This window comes from Patella vulgata, chromosome 4 (genome assembly GCF_932274485.2).
Source record: "Patella vulgata chromosome 4, xgPatVulg1.2, whole genome shotgun sequence".
Lineage (NCBI taxonomy): Eukaryota > Metazoa > Mollusca > Gastropoda > Patellidae > Patella > Patella vulgata.
The window spans coordinates 68,936,350-68,955,531 of NC_065882.2; the positions used below are offsets into that span (position 1 = coordinate 68,936,350).

At 36.2% G+C, this 19,182-nt stretch overlaps 1 protein-coding gene across 5 annotated transcripts; it reads right to left on the reverse strand.

Annotated features, from left to right (window-relative positions):
- Positions 1-184: 184 nt before the first annotated feature.
- On the reverse strand, positions 185-18,796 carry LOC126817478 (D-aspartate oxidase). 5 transcript variants are annotated; one of them, XM_050544477.2, is made up of 10 exons: positions 18,437-18,795; positions 16,790-16,910; positions 15,902-15,978; positions 15,083-15,148; positions 14,351-14,405; positions 13,760-13,861; positions 13,073-13,143; positions 12,392-12,509; positions 1,549-1,644; positions 185-935 (listed from the first exon to the last, which is right to left on the reverse strand). In XM_050544477.2, the coding sequence occupies exons 1-10, from the start codon at positions 18,622-18,624 to the stop codon at positions 816-818; spliced, it is 1,014 nt and encodes a 337-aa protein (XP_050400434.2). In that variant the 5' UTR covers positions 18,625-18,795; the 3' UTR covers positions 185-815. The 5 variants fall into 5 exon arrangements, with proteins under 5 accessions (XP_050400434.2, XP_050400432.2, XP_050400437.2 ...); XM_050544475.2 differs by lacking the exons at positions 12,392-12,509; positions 13,073-13,143; positions 13,760-13,861 and adding exons at positions 2,565-2,682; positions 3,075-3,145; positions 3,605-3,706 and having other exon boundaries at positions 18,437-18,773; XM_050544480.2 differs by lacking the exons at positions 12,392-12,509; positions 13,073-13,143; positions 13,760-13,861; ... (3 more) ...; positions 16,790-16,910; positions 18,437-18,795 and adding exons at positions 2,565-2,682; positions 3,075-3,145; positions 3,605-3,706; ... (3 more) ...; positions 6,943-7,063; positions 8,078-8,421.
- Positions 18,797-19,182: the final 386 nt, after the last annotated feature.

Below are 19,182 nucleotides of genomic sequence, written 5' to 3' on the forward strand. Positions count from 1 at the left end.
CGGTATTATTTAAACATAATGGAACTTATAGGATCAACCAAGGCTTATATCCAGTCTGAAAATATTGGTTGCCTGGAGACAATCAACCAATACAATTCTATCATTTAATTTTTAAAATGAATCAATTAAATTTTCAAAAAATATATATGTAAGTGGAAATAAAAAGATTTTCATGCTAATAATTTTTTTTTCCTAATATTTATTATATTTATTGATAATTTGTATTTTAAATATATTGTCAAATGTCTAAGGCGACCTACTTCCTCAGGGGCCCACTTGTCATTGGGCAAGCTGACAACCTGACCAGTCCGCCACTGCCTTTATCTCCTTTGTACTTATAGTACAACTTCTCATTTCGGAAATTTATGACGGATGACTCCCACAATAATTTCTAATTTGTCAAAAACGAGAATGAGCCAAAATACAAAATTATTCGTTTTCTACGTTGACTTAAAATCTGATTCTTTTATTTCCCCAAGAATGAAATCGTACGTGTTTGTTCCAGCCAAAGAATAGACCATATTTTTATGTCTACCATAAGGATTGATGCGATTCAAAAGAGACGCCCACAACATTTCCCTTACAACTAGATACTCTGGCAAAAGTACAAGGAATACACATACATACCAAATACTCATTCAGAGGAGAAAAACAGATTTAACCCGTAGGTGATTCAAATTTACAAATGTAATCATATTAGCACTATCTCCTAATTAGCACTTAGTATCTCCTAATTAGCACTTATTGAGAATTTGTTAATTATTTGTTTGGTTCTAATACACTTCCGTGAATGATAACCGCTAGTGTCAATAAGTTTATAGTTTAGAATTAATTGATGTGTTGTTCATAAGATCTTGCAGTAAATCAACAACTGTTTGAGCACATCCCCAGTGTAATGCAATACCTGCTCCCCCATGACCATAATTATGTATAACCTGTGAATAAAAAAGTGATAGAATTAAATAGTCCGAATTATTTCAGTATACAACAGAAAATACATTCAGAAACATCAGTTGCTGTCTTGGGTACCTTTCCTACTCATTAATGGATTCGGGGATTTGGAATCATACGCTTGCCCCCGAAACAATAATCTGGGTGATTTGACGATATATTTGAAAAAAAAACAACATATTCCCAAATTTGTTTTAAATCCCTCTTATTTTTCGCTGCAAGAAAACTACCTCATGCCGCAAGAATCTATTTTAAGCCCCTGTATTTGTCACGTGACTTCCAACATTTGTCGCTGTCAATTCACCACAAATTTCGTTGCCTAAGTAAGTTCTTGGATTAACCTCTGCCAACGTCTTTTTCAATTGTTTAATTGCAGAGTCTACTGGGGAATCAACTTTCCATATACCAAATATGCCATACTATGATTGGAAATAATGGCCCTGGAAATTATGGCCCTGTAAATAATTTTGTATCTTTAAAATAAATGGTTACAGAATCTTATTTCATGTTAAACGTATGTTAGTGTCATTGCCTACATCCATGTAGAACAAATAGTAGAATTAATATAAACAATATTATAAATATAGTTCTTCGTACCCGACATTTAGTGTGTGCTGAGCGGGGTTCCATCTCCAATCTTACACGACTTCTACATGGACGTAAACCAACCCAATTGTAATCTACAGTAGCCATCTTTGATATAAAAATAAAATAAAACTGTCATAAATTTATCATTGACATCTATGTTTGGACAGTGGTTTTTCTGTTCGGGGTTGGTGGCTACACTAGGGTTGTTCCGTGGCTGAAATTTGGGATATAAGTGCAGCTCGAGTCGTGGAATTTAATAAACACACGTTTTATAAATTTTATAAATTTACCATCAGACATGCTTATAGTATTATACTTTAAATATATCAGAATTGTGTATAAACCTTCCATTGTCAACAATTAATAATTTTGTAATGGATCGCACCTTTTAAAATATAATTGTACATATCATTTTCTAGTTGATTCCAACTTGTAACGTTTGGTCTTTGACCTATATTACTGCAATAAACTTATTCTTATTCTTAGGGCGTGAGGGGGCTCAACACGTGCAGCGCCGAGTAAACAGATCTAACGACTTTCAATTTAAAGCACCCCTTTTACTAATAAGGATATTACAGCCCTCACCCCTCCAACGCCTCTTAACTTTTAAATAAGGCTCTGGTCGTCATTTGAAAGATTATTAACCCCCTGTAAACAAAAAATGTGATATTTGAATCTCTAAATGGTGTATTAGCCAAACACTTATTCAGTTCCATTCGGTATTAACAAAACTATAACTTTCCACAACCTCTGCACAGACTTATAAACTTTCGACAAACTCTGCAGACTTGATAAACAGGGTATAATGAAAATCAGCCAGACCGTCTATAATCTATGTTAAAATATTTTGATTGGTCCAGTTTTATTTCAAGCCGAGGGATCATTTACCGCTGATACTTTAAATTTATTTTCTTTATTAATTATTAAAAAATCAGTTCGAGTACTGTGAATTACGCCGTGGCGTATTCGATAATGTCCGAAAATGCAAATGGCGATCATTCATATATATATATACATGTACCTACTTTTAAACTAGGAAGTATTTGACAGCATCTCTCAAACAAAGCTGACCTGTCTTTTTGATTACATTCTTTGTCCCAGTTACCTTTCTGACATGTTCCTCCTAATACAACATTTTTAGATCTGAATGAGAAAACAGAATTTATATCATACCTTAATAGGCTTTTCATATATAATACACCATTTACAGATAGAGAATTATTATAAATGATAACGATTAAACAGTAGTACATGTAGTTGTAAAGCATGTCGTATCATTATGCATAATTTTACTAAAAACAGGATTGAAATATGGACAATAAAATTAAATGTTAAAATTGCTGTCCCAAGGTTTCGTAATCAAAGGGGTTAACACTGAACAACCTGTTATAAAAATTTGAAAAATCCATTGATTATGTTTTGGTCATTTACAATATTAACAAACAATAATTAATGTTTAACGTCCTACTGTTCTGCTCTGGCTGGGCTAATGAAGACGGAAATAATTCAGGTATAAAATAATATTTGTATATTACCCTGGAAGGATGTAAGTAATCTCTTCACCAATCTCCTGAATATAGAGCTGTTTAATCCAAGGGGCAATAACCTAAATTTCAAGAAAAATAACCATGTACTCATGTTCAATTCACATCTAGTGAAAGACAATCTGATTAAAACACAGATCCTATTTCGTTTCGTTCTTATAGTTCAAAATTTCGTTTTACGTAGGCCATCGAAAGTATAAAAAACGAAACGAAATATAGATGATCTGTATTTTAATTAGATCAAGTGTAAGATGGAAGAATGAAAGAATACTGGCGCTTTTACAAAGTAAGGACTGTCAAACAAAGGCCTGAGAAGTGCCCCAAGCTTCCTTATATCGGAAATCACTTGGAAAACTCCCAGACATACGTGATCAACAGCAGTGGTATAATAACAACTGATTTTTACGGTCTTGAACGTCCCAGTGTATAAAATGCTTTAGTGGATACAACGATACTACCCAAAGCATTCCAAAGCTAAAAATACAAAATGTTACAACTAGGTTAAAATAGATGCTACAAACCCTTATAGTCTCTCCCCTAGCAGGAAACAACTCTTTATCACCCAATAACTGATGTGAGTGTAGTCCAGAACAATTGATGATAATCTCATATAATGGATACAACTATAATATATGAAGGAAAAGATGGAAATCTAGATTGTTAATTCGATAAAACAATGAAATCTAGATTGTTAATTCGGTAAAACAATGAATCTTGGTATGGGAAGAGATGTCTTCCAGATTCTCTTCGTCATTAGTATTTCGGTACATTGATCGGGAATAAAACAAAAACCCAACAACAACACTCAAATGAAAACATCGCCGTCTATACCATCGAAACGTAGAATCGGTGGACTATGGAATAATAAATGTTTCCATAAGGCTTTCATTCCTAATTAACCAAATGGAGTTACAACTAAAACTTGACCAAACTAACCTCGTCTAAAGACTGGATAGTCTTATTTATTATCTTCCCACCCTTGTTAATATACCTGAGGAAATATAAAAATATATGTATAAAATAAACACATTTTTACATACCCCTCTATGTCACATTAATTCGTTACATTACATACAGGGTTCAAGACAACTGATTCGACCGTGTAATTCACCAATCTTGCCGCATAAAAGTATTTATCGTAAAGAGTGATAATAAAAGTGTATAATGAAATTAACGGCATCATTACGCCACAACGCGCGATGAACCAGAAAGTAGCAGAATATTGCAGAAAAACTAATTGTGAGACAAACGCGGTTATCTAAACTGCTACAGACGTAAATTTTGTCATGTAGAATCTGTTAGACCAAGTAGCAGAGGGTAATATTTTCGCAATCTTTTTATACATTTAATGTTACGTATGTATCATTATTTTCAACAAACTGAATAGAATCAAACTTCCAACAATGGTTTGGACGATAAAAATTGGCACACTGCGTCAAAAACCCAAGTTTCGAAGTGATTTCTCGAAGCCATTGCTTCAGGAATATGTTGAACTTCAAATCCGTCAACAGCAATAGCTCTGAAAGTCATTAACAAAATCGAAATTCAACAGAATTTATGGTCTGACATAAGCGATGCAAATATTATTAACAGTGTTTAAACAGTGTTCACATAAAATTATTGACGACGTACATTTTGATGTGGGCGTATAAATATAATAATTATTATATCAAATAATACTTACCGTTTCATTAACCATGGTAGGTAAGAAGTACAATCAACTAAATATGTCGTGAAAAACTGTCCCGACCTGTATGTAAAGAAAACAGTATTATAGTTATACCCGTGCCAAGCCGGGTCAACCGCTAGTAGGGGGGTTGGATGGCCAAATGGTTAGCACGCGCGCGCTGTATCATACGGTCTGTCATTGAGTCAACTGGCGGGGTTTCGATTCCCCGGTTGTACGTAACAAGGAGTAGGGTCGCCTGTCCAACCTCGTGGGTTTTCTCCGGGTCCTCCGGTTTCCTCCCACTGCTAAAGACCCCTACGCGCAAGCGAATTATTGAAATAAAATTGAACCTATATGTTAGTCCCAAAATGACCTGGTTTGTGTCGAGTGGACGTTAAGCCCCATTTCTCTCTCTCTCTCTCTCTCTCTCTCTCTCTCAACCGCTAGTATCAAATAAAATGAAACGTTATCAGAATGGAAAGCTATAGACCTACTTGGCCTGCGGAAATAATTGCATCTCTTCTCTGGTTAATCTGCGGCTGATATTTTCTCCATCCCGGTTTGTTTTCTTAAATAAACATAAATTGTCAATCAAAGCTTATCAATCGAACAGTTATTAAAGGGGGTCTAAATTTGAATTAAGATTTTAACGACGTTCCGAATGTCAATACGGTTCTGATTCACAAATATTTAAATTATCTCCACACGTTTTAAAAATAAAACAGGAACAAGCAGACGGAAAAATACGGGTGTTAACACTGGACATCTAACACGCACTTTGAAATAAATAAACTGATATAAGACCTTGACAAATGATCAGTGAATTCCACGACAGAAATTAAAAGATTGAATCTCCAAAGACACGTCCCAGAGAGCGATGGCAAAGATATTAACACTGCAAACTGGAACACTGTAGCCTAGCCTCTATCATGTTCACAATGTTTTCGACAAAAGAAGTAATGGAATGTCGGAATTCTCATGACACCCAATCCGTTAAAATTGATCGCTGTAACAAACCAACGGTTGACGAATAGACGGATATTGGTGACGGCACAATACGCCCCCACTAAAGTATCAACGTGTATAAATACTTACTTTCAATGAATTTATATAGGGTTCATGTCGATAAGAAGGTAATTAAAGATGAATTATATAAAAGATTTAGATAGAGAGTTAGTCGTTCTTTCTAACATAGTTCAAAAATAGATAATGCAAAATGACTACATTTATTTTGAAAATTTCATTCAAATTACTTTGACGTTTTGACAAGATGTTAGCCTGGATTCGTCATTTTTAAATTAAACCATTAAATTACATCTGTGTTTTAATCCATTTAGATATCAACCATCCGATGGTCTGGGTGTTAATTATAGGCTTGTCATGTGAATAAATGTCTAAAAATAGTTAATATAACATTTGAAGCCAAAACTAAGACCTACAATATGCCGGTTTAGCTCTTACATAATGCATCTTTGAGCTTAGTTTCAAAATCTTTCCCCCAACAAGGGGCCAGCAAATTAGTTCTACAAAAGTGTTTGTACCATATTAAACAACCCGAATATGCCTCCCTTTTCGTTTCGTTTTTTTATACTTTCGATGGCCTACACCACATGAAGATCTGACCGGTTGTTGTGGAAGATCGCGTCAGGGGTCGTAAGAGCGACTTTTGATCCTATGACGCCAGAAATTGATTAATCAATCAGCGTAACAGACCGTTTCATTGGCTAATCCCTCACTTCAACTAGAACGTCCGTTATATAACAACTCTTCCAGATACTAGTGTTGTGAAGACAAGTAAAACAAAATTTTGAACTATAAAAAAACGAAACGAAATAGGATCTGTGTTTTAATCAGATTGGGTTTTCCCCTTGTCCGTGGTGCAGGATGGAGGGCCTGACAAGGACAGCTACCTAGTCGTTCAGATGGGACGAAAAACCGAGGTCCCATGTTCACATTGCCGTGCACGTAAAAGATCCCTTGTCGGGACAAAAGTTTCCCCATAGCATACTGTATTATAGCATATGCCCGTCTTCATTAGATCAGTTGTAGCAGAACAGTAGGACGTTAAACACCATTTCATATCATAATCCGGGCCTGGACACCCCTACTAAAGTATAACATTTACATGTGGGAGTTTGGCTTAGTTTGTCGTTGCTCAAATAGTTCAATATAAGAAATAGTAGTATTTACCAAAATCACTTGAGGGTCGCTAGAGACCCAATACCCTGATACTTGCTGAACTCTAGCACTGCCTGCGTCAACTGAGAAAGTCAAATTTTTCAAATGATCCCAAGTTTCGTTGCCCCATTTTCTGAAAAGAAGGGGGATAACTTTATAATGTGCACCTATTAAAAAAAAGAAAATTACAGATATTTTAACTAAAGCCGGCTGGGGGAGGAGGAGAGGTGGGGGATAAGCTATTTCTTGAGACCAAATGACACAAATGATTTGACACGTGAAGGCGGAGCATTCTAGTGGTTTGACCGCTCGGCTACAATAGAAAACAGACACGGGTCCAATACCATCGTTTATCTTGATTGGTACGGACGAGGTTTCGCCTAATATATCTGACAGGCGCAGTGTACCCCAGATGTGAGTTGGCGGGTCCTTGGCTCCAACATTAGAGACTTTTGGCAAGCGGATTTTTCCCATCCATATCCCGTATCCGTATCGTATGCGTGATACGTTGCGTCAATGTAGTTTTAGAGTTTTGGCAGATTTTAGCAATTTTTGGTTTCACCAATGTATCATTTCAGAAAGTTTAGCCCGTATGCAGACAGGCGGGAAAAATATGAAAATTCCGAGAAAAACCCATCAAAAACAATGATTAAATTCCAGTCGTTATCACTGTTAAAATCACATCAAATATACACCTTCGTGTTCTAGGATACACATAGATTCATAAAAAGGCTATGATGCAACATTTCAGCGTCTAAAAGTAGCAAAAAGACGGTAAAAAGACGACAGTGTTATACGGACCATTTCCGTATGAAAACCGTTCCATACTTGCTGCCGTATCCATGTGCCGTATCACGTATGAGAAATACACAGACATTGATTACGTCACACGCAAAATCCATACGGATACGCGATACGGACCAGGAAATTACGCTTGCCAAAAGTCTCTATTGTAGTCATTTCCCTCTCGAATCCAACGAACATATTTCAGTTATGGTTAACATATGACCCCGTTTTATTCGGTTGGAAAAGCTCCTGCTCTTCTGCAAGTTAGTCCACCGTGTACACAGGCTACACCAAACACTATTATTAAATGAAGAATCGTACGTGGGAAATAAATCTTACAATTTCTAAATCTCGTACTTACTGGACCAACTCTAATGGCGTATCTCCGACTGCGTACACTTCCAACAAGGCACCAGCCCCGTCCGAAGTTGTGTGGGGAGTAAATTTATCAGCTATAACCGTGATGTCAATATTTGGGAATCTGTCTAGAATCCTAACAGCGGAAGATAATCCAATAACACCAGCTCCAACAACACAAATCGTCTTCATGGTTAGAAGAACACCTACTTGTTGTTTTGTTGTGGACGATTACGAAATGAGTGTAATACTATTAGGTCACCACACAAATTATAGCTAAAGATACGACTAGCGTACTTGGTACATCTAGCCAACGTTATGTTCTTATCACTGACATTGTAAAACTAGAATGCACCGATGAGTGTTACACTAATCAGGCCAGCACTGTGAGTTTAAGGCCAATTCAAGCAGTATAGAATGTTTATGTCGATGTAACACAACAGTGTTTATAATTTACCACGTACTACCGTTTGTAATATAATGGGGACTGCTGCCACGGAGAAGTCTGTCTACGATATCACCCTTGGTAGAAGTGGACGTAAAACTCCAGGAACGAACGAACAAACAGAGGAGTCTAATGTAATATGAATATGATTTCAACCTGACCTAAAAATGCTCCCGGTTATGCAGATATTAATTAACTTGTTTTAAAATTATGATTAAAACAAGATGTTTCGATGATATATTAATACCGGTCCTAGAAGTTTGCTTTGTCTGCGTCTTGTTATTTGAATCTACGAATCGTTTCGTCCCAAAACTACATGTAAGATTTCGGGCAATTCATAGAGGTTTCTGAATGATAACTGTGTGCGCATTACTTATATATAGAAGGATAGTTTTCGTTGTTCCCGGTCATGATTACTACCTTTTATTAATAATTTGTCATATTTATAAAGTTTAGCATATATTTTTTGAACTGACAATAAAGTTTCAATCGACGCTCCATTCAATACACCGGGGAATGCTGAATGTCCTTAATAGAATTGTACATATTAAAGGACATAAAGGATTTTGTACTTCCATCAGCCCCCTCCCTCCTCCTCCAACCCGTCCATCCATCTTCAGGTACACGTTGCTGCACAATTCCCTGTTAAATATTAAATTGTTTGTGTTTGCAAATTCGAGATTGTATCCAATATTTAGTATTTTCTACACTATTGGTCTTTTGGCCTAAATGCTAAAAATAACCTACTGAACCATAATAGGGTGTATTGTCTATTGACCATAGATGATTCAAGGCAGCTGTGTGTGTTTGGAAAGTATGTGGATTTGCCATGACGTAATGTTAACAATATTTTTGGAAATAATACGCATATAAGTTATACTACTTCTTCCGGGACATTTTTTACGAGCTCTGCCTTTTCCTCTCTGTACGATTCCAGTTGTCCAATCATCACCTTTCTGTGTTTCACTAATGGTGTTTGGAGAAAGGAGAACCAATCTCACGTCCTTCAAATTTTTCCGGAGATTAATTCATTTGGACATAGTGTGCTGCATTGCATTCCTGTTTATCTAATCCTTTCGTATTAACCAACCAAGAAAATCTGAGCTGTTAAAATTAATCAATTGTCGAGACATCGCCATCTGAAAATAATCTGAATGGCGTCATAACTGTGCCAGCCTTCGTTAAAGAAAGCTTTTCGAATTCTGTCTTTACAGAGTGATAGGTGTATATGCAGATAACAATTCTTAAACATCATGATCAGTTCCTGGCCCATAGTACCCGCGTAGTTGTTTAAATGATCAAGGGATAGGTTGACCTACATAATATGGCCTTAGCAATTATGTAGGGGGATTGCAGTGGCGTTGGTGGAAGAAGATTCGAGGTGTGTTTGGAAAATATGTTGATTTTTTGCCACACACGCACATACGAGTTGCTTACAATTTTTTGGGTGGTAGTGAAAAACCAATAGCATTTACATCGCGTTTATTGACAAAATCTGAAAAAAATATATTCGCAAATTGACAAGGAATCTCTGAGTCTAGTATGAGGAATCAACCGGATCCGTTTCATATAAAATACATACCGTCGAAGAAAATATAATTCGAAGACACATAGAGCAAAATTTGGACAATTCCTGTGATCCGAAAGTTGTGATTAGTGTTTCGAATAAAAATGATCCAAATGATATATCTATAGCGTTAGTGCCCGGAACAGCTAATCGTAATATCGATATCAGTATTTCTAATGTGCAAATTCCTATCACTGATAAGAATGTTGAACTAAGTGTGCCAAGTGGTTCAAATAATGATTCAGAAAGTGTGCAAAGTCAGTCAAATGAATCAAAATATATTGATGAATCAAGTGCTAGTTGTTCCGTGCAAAGACGATATCCGACTCGAATCAGAGTAGCACCAAAGAAACTGAACATTTAATTAAATATTCAAACACTGTAACAATCTACAGGAGTATTAAAAACAATTTTGTTTTAAATGTTTTCACTTCTTTATTAATCAAGTTTTTATTTACAGGTTAGCACTGAACAATAATTGTCTATACATGACAGGATAATTTTTTTAAGTTTAAACTAACATGGGAACAATAGAATGTGTTTATATTAGTTGAGTTATGAACTAAGAGGGAAGGATGTCATGTATTTTTTCACAATATATATATATATATATGCTGTTACGAACCATCCCACTCTATGACTATGTGTAACGAAACGTTTCAGTGGTATTGACCACTGTTACGTATTTTCTCACCTCTGTAACTTTTCAGTTCGTTTCTCCACTCAAAATATCACACTTTCGTTTATTTATGTCTACTATTTATTTATGTCTACTAAACCCCTGAAAGCCAAGACATATCACCTAGTACCGATACCTATACTTATATTAGAATGATTTAACTTTTGTTATCTGTGACCAAAACTGATCTTAGATGATTGGTGCGACTCAAAGATTGATCCAAACAGAAGCAAAGACACACCAGCATATTTCCCTGCAAATGTACAAGGCGTATACATAGATAACAAATATCTTTTCACATTATAGCACAGAATTAATCCATACGTGATTCAACCTAATGAAAAAATAGCCTACTTTTTCAGTTTTAGTCTTAAATATTAGAAGGCGTATAGACACATTTTGAAATCAACAGACTAATGATGAGACTGATAACCGCTAGTGTTATTAAGTTTATAGTTTAGAATTAATCAACAGACTAATTTTTGTGTAATCACGATGACACTGATAACCGCTAGTGTCATTAAGTTTATAGTTTAGAATTAATATATGTGTTGTTTATCAGATCTCGTAGTAAATCAACAACTGTTTGAGCACATCCCCAGTGTAATGTAACACCTGCTCCTCCATGACCATAATTATGTATAACCTGCGAATTACAAAATGTCAGAATTAAATATTCCGAATTGTTTCGATTCTATAGATAACTTTCGGTTAATAAATACATGTATTGGCGTCAACCACGTTCTGTAAAATCAGGGCCAGTTTTGGTATAGTTTCCTAAATTCCTACACATTAACGGATCAGCGATTTTGAATACTGGCCTCCACTCAGAAACAATAATCAACAATCCTTTTAGCAATTTAAACTTTAGAATTTGGTCTATAGCTGGAATTCGTTTAAAATTAATGGTTATGACATCTTCTTGTCTGTTATACTTTCGTTATTTCCGATATTAATAACAGCGAAGACAATATAAATAGTTCTTCTTACCCGACATTTAGTGTGTGCTGAGGGGGGTTCCAACTCCAACCTTACTCGACTTCTGCATGGGCGTAAACCAACCCAACTGTAATCTACAGTAGCCATCTTTGATATAAAAATAAAATAAAAATGTCGCATCTAATATTTAGCAACTATTATCAAGAATCCTAGAAGCACTCCAGTGTATAAGGATATTACGCCAAAGCCTTGACCTTTTCATAAGGTGCCACATTTTCATATCTATATTGAAAGCCTCTGATTGTCATTTGTGAAGAACTTGCCAACTACAATATAGTGAAATTTGAATGTCTAAAAGGAGCATTCGGTATACGGTGAATTGAAAAGAATATTCGTCCAAAAATAGTGATATTCCATTCAGCATTATATGAATTGATACTCTGTCAACCTTAGACATTCTCTGGATATGGTCAAAACCAGTCAGGGACACTTTTAAACTTAGCTAGAATGGTTTCATTGGCCTCCTCTTTTTAAACCAGTTGAATCTAAGCTGGGGGATGGTCTACCGATGATATTTTGATTTCTTTATTTAAATATAAATTATATCAGATATTGTCCGAGAAATGGAAACGACGATCAGCGACTTTGAAATATTTTTTCCACAAAATGGTTTTATATATACACCTACTTTTAAACTAGGATGTATTTGACAACATCTCTCAAACAAAGCTGCCCTGTCTTCGTGGTTAGGTTTTGTGTTCCAGTTACCCTTCTGAAATGTGGCTCCTAATACAACATTTTTAGACCTGAATAAGCAAAAAAGAGGGGTCTTCATTTTTACCAAACTAACCAACCTTTTAAAATTTTCATGGAAGGGGTGGTCGATTGTCAGTCTGGAACGTTCTGAAATAACAGAATTGCAATCGAGTGTTTGGCTCAATATAGCCCCGTTGGAGCTGACGTACCATAAAACTCCATTTCATATTGCAATCGAGTGACGCAGAATTCAATTCTGTCAAGTTCTGCCGGTCCCGACAACTGAGGTGGGGTGATTAGAATCTTGATATAATTAGAGGGACATAACTCCTGAAATCATACCCAAAGACCACCAGAAGTCAAAATACGTCTCTCTTTTTTTTTTTAATTAAACCAAACCAACAGTTAAAATGTCATAAAGATTTACTGATAATTGCGGTTTTTGGCGTCAAGGGTCATAACTCTGAAATTGATCCTCAGAAATCTTCGGATAATTGTGGTCACTGGGGACAACCCGAACAACCAACCCGTTCAAATTTGATAAAATTCCGTAGTGGTCAAGGTAGTGTCAGGAACAAAAAGAATGATATGTGTTGTAAAATTAGTATATTACCCTGGGAAGATGTAAGTAAACTCGTCACCAATATCTTGAACATAGAAATGTTTAATCCATGGGGCATGAACCTAAATTTCAAGAATAAACAAATGCACCGAATATCAATTATCAGTGTGGATAGATAGACAATTAAGAGCTTGTGAGTGTCGTAAGTTTCCCCATAGGGGGAAGCTCTTGCCAAACGCCCCGGTGTAATTAATGACCAACAACAGTGGTTTAAAACCTAATAAAGACAATTTATATTACTTATATACGTCCCAGTGTATGAACTACTTTGTAATTGTTTTTTAAACGTAAATATAGCTACATGCTAATATTCGGAAAATGTTGGGGAGAGTTTTACTGAATAACATCGAACATACCTTCAGGCGCGGATCGTACTAATTCATAACAAAAATTGACGTCAAACAGGATGTTGGATTTCTCTGTTTAAAAAGATCAATGTGTATGTATATACGCCAAAATGACGATAGAGACCATGTATTTCTCAAAAAATTTCAAGCCGATGGGGGCGGGGGGAATACATTTTCTCAGGAACCTGGCAAACCCCCTCCTGCAAAAATTCCTGGATCCGCCCCCGACCCTACTCAACACTTCTACCTTTACACAGCTAAAAATGAAAACTGATAATGTTACAAACACGGATTGTGTTTACTCGAATAGGGTAAAATAGATGCTACAAACCCGTATAGTCTCTCCCCTAGCAGGAAACAACTCTTTATCACCCAATAACTGATGTGAGTGTAGTCCAGAACAATTGATGATAATATCATACAATGGATATAACTATAATATATGAAGGACAAAAAGAAGACAAACGTAAATGATCGTATTGTCTAGAAGACGTTTTAACTTGTGGTCGCAAAAGCTTCCAAATCATTCTCATCTTGAGAAACATTATTCCGGTATGTTGGTTAGAAACAAAACATGACCGCCGAGAAATCGGAATCAGAATATTTAAAATCAAAACTTTTGAGTCGTTTGAAAATAATCGCCACAGTTGCACCAACAAGGTTTAAAAACTTTTGTCAAGACTTTTATTCAAACTGTAGGAGAGACTTTATAATCGCGACAATCGCCATGAAAACATGGACAGGAATATAGACAATGCTATGAGGAACTTACATAGTCTGAGATTTGGAAACTCGACTGTTTGTTCGGAAAGCTATAACATAGTTTTGAATAGTGGGACTTGGTTAAGGTTTCCAAGAGTCTTTCAGTCGAAATTAAGCAGTTATATTAACAAAACATATATCCGAGACTTGCTTTACTAACCTCGTCCAAAGACTGAATAGTCTTATTTATAATCTTCCCACCCTTGTTCATATACCTGAGGAAATAAAAAAATAAATTTTCGTTAGAACATTCAAAATATTACAGAAGCAATCCAGATGTTCAATTTTGTCATACTAGATACTTTCAGACACAGCGGATGATAACTATTAAATCTATTTCGCTGTTTACAATATACTACAATTTTATCAAGAGCAATATCAAAAGCACTATTTGCTGGGATCCTGCTTACACAAATAAACGCCTCTCTTAGGAGACTGACCAAACTCACCAGGACCAACAGGAGAGACGAAGTTATTTTACAGTTGTCATAAAATAAAATATCGTGATATTTGTTTTTAATTTGTATTAACTGTGATATTTGTTTTTTTGTGTATATATAATAATGGTAATACATTGTATTTAGTTTGACTCGAATAGTCCACCATATGATTCGGCAAAATAGTCCGGTTGGTGCTGACGTGCATTAAACCACATTTCATTCATTATCAATATAATTATCTATACTAATATTTGTGACTGTCGTTTGTCTGTCTGTTCGGGGTTGGCGGCTACACTAGGTCTGCCCCCAGTCTGAAATTTGGGGTATAGGGGTAGCTCGGACCGGGGAGTAACATAGGCCAGGTGGCGTTAGTCTACCACTTCCGGTTTCGGGGTTATGACCCCCGAGCGAAGCCGGGCATTTTTCTAGTTGGTATATAAAATCCAGCTTACTGTTTCATTAACCACGGTAGGTAAGAAGTGCAGTCAACTAAATATGATGTGAAAAACTTTCCCGACCTGTAAATAAAGAAAACAAATCATAAAATATATTTGGGTTTGTTACACTAAACAATGAACATTTGCAAAATGCACTGAATAAAATAATCCCCCAACTGTTTCTTTGTTGAAGTGCACTACTACATTCTCTGTTCTCCTTGAAATATGGTTTCTAGCATTATGCTCAGTTAACATCGTTTTTGCCAAAGTGTCTGGCAAGATGAAGGTCAAGTTAGGTGATTCTTACATAAAGTTATTATAGATGTTATTGTACCTTACTGTCGTGCAATCAATCATCGGCATGTGAAATAGCTGGTATTGACCACGCATAGCCCACGTTACAGGTGCCTGTGGTATTGACCGCTTGAATGGTGTCAACCGTATATTCGAATCTATTTGAGAATTTAAGTTCTATCCTTATGAGTTACATCTAGGCCGAAGGATCGAGGATCCATGTCCACGTTCGGATTGACAAGAATCTCTGGAAGTTTTGTGAAAACACCACTGTCCAGAAAACTTCTCCATCTTGCCTTAAATTGGAGTGCTTGGAAGAAACTGTCATTAAAGCACAACACGAAAGCTACTGCATTAGATGTACTCGTATATATTTGGGTTTGAAACTTCCTATAGGAAACACAGCATAATTTGAATGGGCAAAGAGCTCGCGTGAACTGAATAACGTGTACAAAGAAATATGTCATAAAAATGTTAATATAGCTCAACATAAAAAAATAAAATGAAACGTAATCAGAATGGAAAGCTATCTAGACCTACTTAGCCCTCGGAAACAATAATTGCATCTCTTCTGAAGTCAATCTTCTGCTAGTATTTTCTTCATCCGGGCTTGTTTCCTGGAATGAAAATTAGTTGTCAATCTTATACGCCCACCCGCCGTGTGATCAATGGATAAAGTTGATCTATATGTTGTGCTAGCTGAACGTTTCAGTGACTTCTTTCAAGGCAAAGTCAGTGATATCAGACGTTGAGAGAATACTCTTCGAAACGTCGCCCAAATAAATCAGTAATTGTTCTTCCATAAGTATGTGTTATAGTTTATTGCTCTATCCAGTTACTAAATGCCTCTAAAAGATCATCAGACGTACTCTTGACAATACTAGCAGTGGATTGAGGGCGTTTGAAGAACACCGTGTACCAAGCCATTTTTTGAGTTTGCCCCAGTTAAAGATGAACATGCCCGGTCCATCATTGATAAGAGCAAGTCAACTTCATGTAGCCTAGATCCCCTTCGAACATGGCTTCTGAAGTCTAAACCAGTATTAGATGCGCTCCTTCCTTTCATCACTGCTATCATACATTCTTCAATTGCCAACAGCTGTTAGCCGACTTCATTGAAGACTGCCCTTGTGATTCCACTTCTGAAGAAATCATCGCTTAATTGCGAGATCCTTAAGAACTACCACCCTGTCTCAAATCTTTAGTGTAACGGAAAGGTGCTTGAATTAACAAATTATGTAAAAAAAAAAAACGCTTGGGAGTCGTTCTCTGTTTTTGGCCTCCTCTATTTGCCTCGTGTAGACTGGGCTTTAGTTGACCCAAAAGTTTCTCGGGCAAATTTTGAGATTAGGTGTGAATAAACTATTATTACTATTATTATTTATGTACATATATTACCGTCGCTTAAAATAAAACAAATAATATTACCGAAGTCATCGGCGGGTCGCCTGTGACCCAATATCCTGATACATGTTGAACTCTAGCACTGTCTGCTTCAACGGAAAATGCCACATTTTTCAAATGATCCCAGGTTTCTTTGGCCCATTTTCTGGAAAGAAGGGAAATGACTTATTGTATTTGCGTAAGGAATGATTTTAATACATATTTTGAAGAATCAAAACATATTATACCTTCATGGCAAACTGAATGCCTTGACTACATATATATTTGTTTATATATACAGCTGAAATATCTGGCAATATCCATTTAATATGAGGCCTAAATTGTATTTATGCTTATACAACTAACGTGGAAAGAGTAAGCTACAAAAGGGGTTTTGTGCCCACATGGAATCTTATACATCATCCACAATCAGCCCACTATGTCCCTGAGCAGTTTGAACTCGGATTTATTTTGTGTCATGGCTGTTAATTTATCTTTTACTGATCATTTTACATTATGTACCCACATATTACTACTGCTTATCCAAGTCACTACCTTAACATAATGCCTATAGACCCGTTTCCTGAGCTACGCCCAGTTGTTTATTTCAAACATAATATGTATGTATGTATCTAGTTCAACCAAGGTATTCATGCGTGATCTTTTATACACTGTTTACAACATTTCATCGACCTGTTACTTTATATATTTATATATATATATGTGTATATCCTTTTAATGGTACAGTTATTTTCATTTGAGCAGCTGTTACATTTTAAACATAATTTGCTTAAATCATGACACGATTGCCACGACTGACCTCAATATATGATAAGACCTGATAAGATCACCACGATTACTCCACGATTAAAACCACGATTTCAATAGTATGCACGAATCGTGATAGTGGGAATTTACCACAAGTTGTCCAATGCAGTTGTCAGCTACACTAATCATGAAACATGTCAAAAAGCAGATCATAATTAAAGGTGCTAACAAGATTTCGTGGCCAAGGAAACTAACCTTAGAAGTTATTATCGAAAAAGCCCCCCCCCCCCTTCAATAGGATAGATATGCATTTAAATTTTGGCCTTATAAAAAGATGTATGGAATGTACAACATCTAGGGGTGTAACAATGGATGTTATCGAAAATCAACAAAAAATTTTAAAAATCATGAGTGAATCTTTGCTTTTAACTTAAACAAGATAGTCACGTGATTTTTTAGTTTGAATTTGAATAGAAAACATCACCATAAGGTTTCAGTTAATATAACGGAGCGATCAACAAGGGTTTATTTTGTGGGCGAAGTGGTCGATTTAGTTGACATGATTGAATACGTTCCGTGAGATAAGATGAAAAGAGACTTATAAATTAATTTCAAAATCTTGAACTGTATCCAGTCTTCTATGGATAACCGATGTAATAATTTTAAGATGAATAGGGTGAGATTGCTTTTGTTGTTATTATTCTTGCAGCGGTGTTGTGAAATGCCGTCTTGTCATTATACAACGTAAGCGTATTCGCGTACATCCATGATTTTATTGATCTAGCGTTGAAAAGCCCCCGTTCGCCTGTAAGCTAGTTTATTGCATACACAGGCGACACGAAAATAATATTCTCATCAAGTATTCGAATCTAAGAGCTACTTGTAAAATAAATCTTTTTATTTCTAAATCAAACCAGTACTTACTGGACTAGCTCTAATGGAGTATCTCCGACTGCGAACACTTCAAATAAAGCACCTGCACCGTCCGAAGTAGTGTTGGGAGAAAATTTATCAGCTATAATTGTGATGTCAATTTTTGGGTATCTGTCTTGAATCCTGATAGCAGAAGATAATCCTATAATTCCGGCTCCAACAACACAAATCTTCTTCATGGTGAGAAGTATTATAACATTCTTGTTTTATTGTAAAACTATTAGGTCACCACGCTTGAGTTGAAAACCAACAAGGTAAATATTAACGAATATTTATGCAGGCGTTACCACGCGGGGAAGCATGTTTCGGTCAACAAAATCTACAATGATACACGCTTCGCATCGGTGAACAGATATTTCTTGATAAACAAAAATCAACTAAAAAGATATTCTGTGGGCATATTACACAACCGTGGAAACGTTTGCACATCACATACTAATACTACTTAATATGCGGACACTCATAAAGCCTATATTTATAAAAAAAAAACAGGCACGTTGGACCATATCGAGGGGTGCCGATTGGCCATATTTCGCATATTGGAGGACTGTCCTCCTATCCCTGGACATCCTCCACCCTACGCAGCCTACCCAGCCCTACCTCGGTGTATGGGAAAACATAGCGACATATGGCGGGTTTACCCTAGCCTGCCCTCCAAACACCCCTATGCATCGCTAACCAGGAGGTCCCGGACTGGTTCACAATGTAGAGTGTGAAAGTTAAGGGTGCAGACAAGT

Bases quoted from the DNA above. Each gene is read 5' to 3' on its own strand.
- LOC126817478 (XM_050544477.2), bottom strand. From the start codon at position 18,624: ATGAAGAAGATTTGTGTTGTTGGAGCCGGAATTATAGGATTATCTTCT. The intron at 16,911-18,436 runs GTAAGTACTGGT...CCTTCTTTCCAG, and splicing joins ACTCCATTAGAGCTAGTCCA to AAAATGGGCCAAAGAAACCT. The intron at 13,144-13,759 runs GTTTGTAGCATC...CTTGAAATTTAG, and splicing joins CTAGGGGAGAGACTATACGG to GTTCATGCCCCATGGATTAA.